This window comes from Anolis sagrei, chromosome Y (assembly GCF_037176765.1).
Source record: "Anolis sagrei isolate rAnoSag1 chromosome Y, rAnoSag1.mat, whole genome shotgun sequence".
Taxonomy (NCBI): Eukaryota; Metazoa; Chordata; class Lepidosauria; order Squamata; family Dactyloidae; genus Anolis; species Anolis sagrei.
The window spans coordinates 1,966,597-1,975,751 of NC_090035.1; the positions used below are offsets into that span (position 1 = coordinate 1,966,597).

Consider the following 9,155-nt stretch of genomic DNA (forward strand, 5'->3'; position numbering starts at 1 on the left):
ATCCCAGGAGTTTTGCAAGTTGGGTTTGGGACTTCCAAAATGGTACATTCCTATCCCAGGAGTTTTGCAAGTTGGGTTTGGGACTTCCTTCCAAAAAGGTACATTCCTCTCCCAGGATTTTTGCAAGTTGGGTTTCGGACTTCCAAAGAAAGGTACATTCCTATCCCAGGATTTTTGCAAGTTGGGTTTGGGACTTCCAAAAAAGAAGATTCCTATCCCAGGATTGGTTGCAAGTTGGGTTTCGTACTTCCAAAAAAGCACATTCCTCTCCCAGGATTTTTGCAAGTTGGGTTTGGGACTTCCAAAAAAACCCGGATTTTTGCAAGTTGGGTTTGGGACTTCCTTCCAAAAGAGCACATTCCTATCCCAGGATTTTTGCATGTTGGGTTTGGGACTTCCAAAAAGGTACATTCCTCTTCCAGGATTTTTGCAAGTTGGGTTTGGGACTTCCTTCCAAAAGAGCACATTCCTATCCCAGGATTTTGCAAGTTGGGTTTGGGACTTCCTTCCAAAAAAGGTACATTCCTCTCCCAGGATTTTTGCAAGTTGGGTTTTGGACTTCCAAAAAGGGACATTCCTATCCCAGGATTGGTTTTAAATTGGGTTTGGGACTTCCAAAAAGGTACATTCCTATCCCAGGATTGGTTGCAAGTTGGGTTTCGGACTTCCAAAAAGGCACATTCCTATCCCAGGATTGTTGCAAGTTGGGTTTGCAACTTCCAAAAACAGTTGGGGTTGGGACTTCCAAAAAGGTACATTCCTATCCCAGGATTTTTGCAAGTTGGGTTTGGGACTTCCAAAAAAAGCACATTCCTCTCCCATGATTTTTGCAAGTTGGGTTTGCGACTTCCAAAAAAAGTTGGGTTTGGGACTTCCAAAAAAAGTTGGGTTTGGGACTTCCAAAAAGGTACATTCCTCTCCCAGGATTTTTGCAAGTTGGGTTTGGGACTTCCAAAAAAACCCGGATTTTTGCAAGTTGAGTTTGGGACTTCCCAAAATGGTACATTCCTATCCCAGGATTTTTGCAAGTTGAGTTTGGGACTTCCAAAGAAAGCACCACCTTCTTTTCTTTTTGCAATACCTATAGATTGGTATCTTTTTCCGAAATCAGCGGGGAGGCCAAACGCCCACTTTCCCCACTTTCCCCACCGATGAGAAACGAGCCTTGCGGGGTGGGTTCTGAACCTCGCCTTGTTTCCTTGTGTCACTTGGTTTGTGGATCCTAGGATGGGGAGGAAGGCTGGGAGGCTCCTTCCTGGGCCGGGACCACCCAGGGAGGCGCAGCGCCTTGCTACTGGCTCTCCCCACCCAAGTTCAAAGGTTCAGGAGAGACCTTTCCCACATTGCAAGCGCTTGGCTTGTGGCTGGGCTCTCCCCCCCCCCACTCTCCACCCCCTCCCCAAATAGCAGAGCCGAGTGGGAGGGGAGGAAAGGGAGCGTGATTGTATGGAAAAACACCTCCACGGGGAATATTCGGTGAGATGGGCTGTTGGGGAAGAAGGAGAAGGAGAAGAAGAAGAGGGGAAATACCTACTAGCACGTGTGGGAGGCAGAAAGAGAGCAGGAGAGGAGGGAAAGGAGGGAGGAAAGAAAGAAAGAAGGGAGCAAGGAAGGAAGGAAAGAAACAAACCACGGGTGAGACAGCCAGCAAGCATCACTCCATCTGCTTCTTTCCAGGAGACCAAAACAGACCGGGAAGATGTTTGACAACACTCAGTATCCTTACAACTGCTTCAATTATGATGGAGATGACTACCCGGCTTGCAGCTCCGATGAAGAGAAGCGGTTCACCAGACCGGCATACAGGTACTACTACGAGGTAAGATACTTTATGTCTATTCTGCTAAGGGTAGAGTTCCTCACTTGAGGGTCGAGAACCTCTGAAGAAGCAACAGTATATCTGGGTCGAAAACACCATCAGAAAGAAAGCACAGTATTTTTGTTTAATTCTGTTGGTCGTGGGAGTTCTGTGTGCCAAGTTTAGTTCAAATGTCCGGATTGTTGGTGAGTTCAGAGTGCTCTTGATTGTAGTGAACTATCAATCCCAGCAACTACAACTCCCAAATGTCAAGGATTATTTTCCCAAACTCCACCAGTGTTCACATTTGGGAATATTGAGTATCCATGCCAAGTTTGGTCCAGATCTATCTTTGTTTTGAGTCCACATTTGGGATTATGGACTATTCTTGCCAAGTTTGTCCAGATCTATCATTGTTTTGAGTCCACATTTGGGATTATGGAATATTCCTGCCAAGTTTGTTCAGATCTTTCATTGTTGGAGTCCACAGTGCTCTCTGGATGTAGGTGAACTACAGCTCCCAAACTCAAGGTCAACCCTCAAACCATTCCCAGCTTGTGTGCCAAGTTTAGTTCAATTCCATCATTGTGCATTTCAGAACGCTCTTTGATTGTAGGTGAATGATAACCCAGCAACTACAACTCCCAAATGTCAAGGTCTGTTCCCCCCTAAACTCCACCGGTGTTCACATTTGGACATATTGAGTATCTGTGCCAAGTTCGTACAGATCTATCATTGTTTGAGTCCACGTGCTCTCTGGATGTAGGTGAACTCCAACTCCAAAATTCAAGGTCAATGCCCCACCAAAGCCTAATACACCCCCCCAAACAAATATCTAAATCCATCAACTACTTCTCTACAATTTCAACATTGATTGTAGGCTGAATGATAACTCCCAGCAACTACAACTCCCAAATATCAAGGACTATTTCCCCCCAAATTCCACCGGTGTTCACATTTGGACATACTGAGTCACCCTCAGCCCAAGTTACTCACCAAATCCATCCAGTTAGTGGAGTCAGAATGCTCTTTCATAGTAGGTGAGTCCACATTTGGATTATGGAATATTCTGCCAAGTTTGGTCCAGATCTATCATTGTTTTGCAGTCCACAGGACTCTCTGGATGTAGGTGAACTACAAATCCAAACTCAAGGTCAATGTCCCCCAATCCTTCTACCATGGAGTTCTGATGCCAGTTTAGACATTCAACGTAAGCCAAGGAGTTCAGAATGCCTTTTGATTTTGGTGAACTATAAATCCCAGCAACAACAACTCCCAAATGTTAACGACTGTTTCCCCCCAACTCCACCAGTGTTCACATTTGGGCTTATTGAATATTCCTACCAAGTTTGATCCAGATCGATCATTGTTTGAGTCCACAGTGCTCTCTGGATGTAGGGGAACTACAACTCCAAAACTCAAGGTCAATGTTGGCCAAACCCTTACAGTATTTTCTGTTGGTCAAGGGAGTTATGTATGCCAAGTTTGGTTCAATTCCCTTGTTAGTGGAGTTCAGAATGCTCTTTGATTGTAGGTGAATGATAAATCCCAGCAACTACAACTCCCAAATGTCAAGGTCTATATTTCCCAACCTCCACCAGTGTTCTCATTTGGGAATATTGAGTATCCATGCCAAGTTTGGTCCAGATCTATCATTGTTTTGAGTCCGCATTTGGGAGTATGGAATATTCTTGCCAAGTTTGGTCCAGATCTATCATTGTTTGAGTCCACAGTGCTCTCTGGATGTAGGTGAACTACAACTCCCAAACTCAAGGTCAAACCCTTCCAGCATCTTCTGTTGGTGAAATGAGTTCTGTGTGCCAAGTTTGGTTCAATTCCATCATTGTGCATTTCAGAGTGCTCTTTGATTGTAGGTGAATGATAAATCCCAGCAACTACAACTCCCTAATGTCAAGGTCTATATTTCCCAACCTCCACCAGTGTTCTCATTTGGGAATATTGAGTATCTGTGCCAAGTTTGGTCCAGATCTATCATTGTTTGAGTCCACAGTGCTCTCTGGATGTAGGTGAACTCCAACTCCAAAATTCAAGGTCAATGCCCACCAAAGCCAGTATTTTCTGTTGGTCAAGGGAGTTCTGTGTGCCAAGTTTGGTTCAATTCCATCCTTAGTGGAGTTCAGAGTGCTCTTTGATTGTAGGTGAATGATAAATCCCAGCAACTACAACTCCCAAATATCAAGGACTATTTCCCCCCAAATTCCACCGGTGTTCACATTTGGACATACTGAGTATCTGTGCCAAGTTTGTACTCACCAAATCCTTCCAGTTAGTGGAGTTCAGAATGCTCTTTCATAGTAGGTGAGTCCACATTTGGGATTATGGAATATTCTTGCCAAGTTTGGTCCAGATCTATCATTGTTTTGAGTCCACAGGACTCTCTGGATGTAGGTGAACTACAACTCCCAAACTCAAGGTCAATGTCCACCAAATCCTTCTAGTATTTTGTGTTCACCATGGGAGTTCTGTATGCCAAGTTTAGTTCAATTCCAACGTTAGAGGAGTTCAGAATGCTTTTTGATTGTAGGTGAACTATAAATCCCAGCAACAACAACTCCCAAATGTTAACGACTGTTTCCCCCCAAACTCCACCAGTGTTCACATTTGGGCTTATTGAATATTCCTACCAAGTTTGATCCAGATCGATCATTGTTTGAGTCCACAGTGCTCTCTGGATGTAGGGGAACTACAACTCCAAAACTCAAGGTCAATGTTGGCCAAACCCTTACAGTATTTTCTGTTGGTCAAGGGAGTTATGTATGCCAAGTTTGGTTCAATTCCCTTGTTAGTGGAGTTCAGAATGCTCTTTGATTGTAGGTGAATGATAAATCCCAGCAACTACAACTCCCAAATGTCAAGGTCTATATTTCCCAACCTCCACCAGTGTTCTCATTTGGGAATATTGAGTATCCATGCCAAGTTTGGTCCAGATCTATCATTGTTTTGAGTCCGCATTTGGGAGTATGGAATATTCTTGCCAAGTTTGGTCCAGATCTATCATTGTTTGAGTCCACAGTGCTCTCTGGATGTAGGTGAACTACAACTCCCAAACTCAAGGTCAAACCCTTCCAGCATCTTCTGTTGGTGAAATGAGTTCTGTGTGCCAAGTTTGGTTCAATTCCATCATTGTGCATTTCAGAGTGCTCTTTGATTGTAGGTGAATGATAAATCCCAGCAACTACAACTCCCTAATGTCAAGGTCTATTTCCCCCTAAAGTCCACCGGTGTTCACATTTGGACATATTGAGTATCTGTGCCAAGTTTGGTCCAGATCTATCATTATTTTGAGTCCACATTTGGGAGTATGGAATATTCTTGCCAAGTTTGGTTCAGATCCATCATTGTTTGAGTCCACAGTGTTCTCTGGATGTAGGTGAACTCCAACTACCAAACTCAAGGTCAATGCCCACCAAACCCTTCCAGTATTTTCTGTTGGCCATGGGAGTTCTGTGTGCCAAGTTTGGTTCAATTCTATTGTCAGTGGAGTTCAGAACGCTCTTTGATTGTAGTTGAACTATAAATCCCAGCAACTACAACTCCCAATGTCAAAGTCTATTCCCCCCCCCCCCCCCCAAACTCCACCAGTGTTTACATTTGGGCATATTGAATATTCATGCCAAGTCTGGTCCAGATCCATCATTGTTTGAGTCCACAGTGCTCTCTGGATGTAGGTGTACTACAACTCCAAAACTCAAGGTCAATGTCCATCAAACCCTTCTAGTGCTTTTTGTTGGTCATGGGATCCCTGTGGTTTAATTCAATCGTTAGTGGACAAGTTTGGTTCAATTCAATCGTTAGTGGGGTTCAGAATGCTCTTTGATTGTAGGTGAACTATTTTTTTTGTCGTGTCAGGTATGTTCTGTTGTGAGAGAATTGGCCGTCTGCAAGGACGTTGCCCAGGGGACGCCTGGATTATTTGATGTTTTTTTTATCATCCTTGTGGGAGGCTTCTCTCATGTCCCCGCATGAGGAGCTGGAGCTGATAGAGGGAGCTCATCCGCCTCTCCCTGGATTCGAACCTGCGAACTCTTGGTCTTCAGTCCTGCCGGCACAGGGGTTTAACCCACTGTGCCACCGGGGACTCCTAGGTGAACTATAAATCCCAGCAACTACAACTCCCAAATGCCAAGGTTTATTTCCCCCCAAACTCTAGCAGTGTTTACATTTGGGCATATTGAGTATTCATGCCAAGTTTCGTCCAGATCCATCATTGTTGGAGTCCACAGTGCTCTCTGGATGTAGATGAACTACAACTCCAAAACTCAAGGTCAATGTCCACCAAACCCTTCCAGTATTTTCTGTTCACCATGGGAGTTCTGTGTGCCAAGTTCAGTTCAATTCCATCACTGGTGGATTTCAGAATGCTCTTTGATTGTAGGTGAACTATAAATCCCAGCAACTACAACTCCCAATGTCAAAGTCTATTCCCCCCCCCCCCCCCCAAACTCCACCAGTGTTTACATTTGGGCATATTGAATATTCATGCCAAGTCTGGTCCAGATCCATCATTGTTTGAGTCCACAGTGCTCTCTGGATGTAGGTGTACTACAACTCCAAAACTCAAGGTCAATGTCCATCAAACCCTTCTAGTGCTTTTTGTTGGTCATGGGATCCCTGTGGTTTAATTCAATCGTTAGTGGACAAGTTTGGTTCAATTCAATCGTTAGTGGGGTTCAGAATGCTCTTTGATTGTAGGTGAACTATTTTTTTTGTTGTGTCAGGTATGTCCTGTTGTGAGAGAATTGGCCGTCTGCAAGGACGTTGCCCAGGGGACGCCTGGATTATTTGATGTTTTTTTTATCATCCTTGTGGGAGGCTTCTCTCATGTCCCCGCATGAGGAGCTGGAGCTGATAGAGGGAGCTCATCCGCCTCTCCCTGGATTCGAACCTGCGAACTCTTGGTCTTCAGTCCTGCCGGCACAGGGGTTTAACCCACTGTGCCACCGGGGACTCCTAGGTGAACTATAAATCCCAGCAACTACAACTCCCAAATGCCAAGGTTTATTTCCCCCCAAACTCTAGCAGTGTTTACATTTGGGCATATTGAGTATTCATGCCAAGTTTCGTCCAGATCCATCATTGTTGGAGTCCACAGTGCTCTCTGGATGTAGATGAACTACAACTCCAAAACTCAAGGTCAATGTCCACCAAACCCTTCCAGTATTTTCTGTTCACCATGGGAGTTCTGTGTGCCAAGTTCAGTTCAATTCCATCACTGGTGGATTTCAGAATGCTCTTTGATTGTAGGTGAACTATAAATCCCAGCAACTACAACTCCCAATGTCAAAGTCTATTCCCCCCCCCCCCCCCAAACTCCACCAGTGTTTACATTTGGGCATATTGAATATTCATGCCAAGTCTGGTCCAGATCCATCATTGTTTGAGTCCACAGTGCTCTCTGGATGTAGGTGTACTACAACTCCAAAACTCAAGGTCAATGTCCATCAAACCCTTCTAGTGCTTTTTGTTGGTCATGGGATCCCTGTGGTTTAATTCAATCGTTAGTGGACAAGTTTGGTTCAATTCAATCGTTAGTGGGGTTCAGAATGCTCTTTGATTGTAGGTGAACTATTTTTTTTGTTGTGTCAGGTATGTCCTGTTGTGAGAGAATTGGCCGTCTGCAAGGACGTTGCCCAGGGGACGCCTGGATTATTTGATGTTTTTTTTATCATCCTTGTGGGAGGCTTCTCTCATGTCCCCGCATGAGGAGCTGGAGCTGATAGAGGGAGCTCATCCGCCTCTCCCTGGATTCGAACCTGCGAACTCTTGGTCTTCAGTCCTGCCGGCACAGGGGTTTAACCCACTGTGCCACCGGGGACTCCTAGGTGAACTATAAATCCCAGCAACTACAACTCCCAAATGCCAAGGTTTATTTCCCCCAAACTCTAGCAGTGTTTACATTTGGGCATATTGAATATCCATGCCAAGTTTGGTCCAGATCCATCATTGTTGGAGTTCACAGTGCTCTCTGGATGTAGATGAACTACAACTCCAAAACTCAAGGTCAATGTCCACCAAACCCTTCCAGTATTTTCTGTTCACCATGGGAGTTCTGTGTGCCAAGTTCAGTTCAATTCCATCACTGGTGGATTTCAGAATGCTCTTTGATTGTAGGTGAACTATAAATCCCAGCAACTACAACTCCTAAATGACAAAATAAACCTCTCCCAACTCCAACCGTATTCAAATTTGGGCCAAATTTGGTCCAGTGAATGAAAATCCATCCTGGATATCAGATAGAATCATAGAATCATAGAATCAAAGAGTCGGAAGAGACCTCCTGGGCCATCCAGTCCAACCCCATTCTGCCAAGAAGCAGGAATATTGCATTCAAATCACCCCTGACAGATGGCCATCCAGTCGCTGTTTAAAAGCTTCCAAAGAAGGAGCCTCCACCACACTCCGGGGCAGAGAGTTCCACTGCTGAACGGCTCTCACAGTCAGGAAGTTCTTCCTCGTGTTCAGATGGAATCTCCTCTCTTGTAGTTTGAAGCCATTGTTCCCTTGCGTCCTAGTCTCCAGGGAAGCAGAAAACAAGCTTGCTCCCTCCTCCTCCCTGTGGCTTCCTCTCACGTATTTATACATGGCTCTCATCATGTCTCCTCTCAGCCTTCTCTTCTTCAGGCTAAACATGCCCGGTTCCCTGAGCCGCTCCTCATAGGGCTTTTTCTCCAGACCCTTGACCATTTGAGTCGCCCTCCTCTGGACACATTCCAGATATTTACATTACGATTCATAACAGGAGCAAAATTACAGTTGTGAAGTAGCAACGAAAATAATGTTATGGTTGGGGGTCACCACAACATGAGGAACTGTATTAAGGACCTATACGGCAAACCTTCAACGCCGTTACACAATTAACAAGGACAGACAAGACACAAACACACAAACAAGCCCTATGAGGAGCGGCTTAGGGAACTGGGCATGTTTAGCCTGCAGAAGAGAAGGCTGAGAGGAGATATGATAGCCATGTATAATAAATATGTGAGAGGAACCCACAGGGAGGAGGAGGGAACAAGCTTGTTTTCTGCTTCCTTGGAGACTAGGACGCAAAACAATGGCTTCAAACTACAAGAGAGGAGATTCCATCTGAACATGAGGAAGAACTTCCTGACTGTGAGAGCCGTTCAGCAGTGGAACTCTCTGCCCCGGAGGGAGTGTGGTGGAGGCTCCTTCTTTGGAAGCTTTTAAGCAGAGGCTGGATGGCCATCTGTCAGGGGTGCTTTGAATGCAATATTCCTGCTTCTTGGCAGAATGGGGTTGTACTGGATGGCCCATGAGGTCTCTTCCAACTCTTTGATTCTAGGATTCTATGAAAGGCTTTCCCCATCCTTTCCCA

General features: G+C 45.1%; 1 protein-coding gene across 1 annotated transcript in view; it reads left to right on the top strand.

The window, feature by feature from the left end:
• The first annotated feature begins 1,623 nt into the window (after positions 1–1,623).
• The window catches only part of LOC137095048 (forkhead box protein L3-like), a 31,432-nt gene continuing 23,900 nt past the window's right edge, over positions 1,624–9,155 (top strand). Inside the window, exon 1 of the mRNA XM_067461228.1 lies at positions 1,624–1,806. Within this exon, the coding sequence (XP_067317329.1) occupies positions 1,700–1,806 (107 nt within the window). The 5' untranslated portion in view covers positions 1,624–1,699. The remainder of the gene's footprint in view (positions 1,807–9,155) is intronic.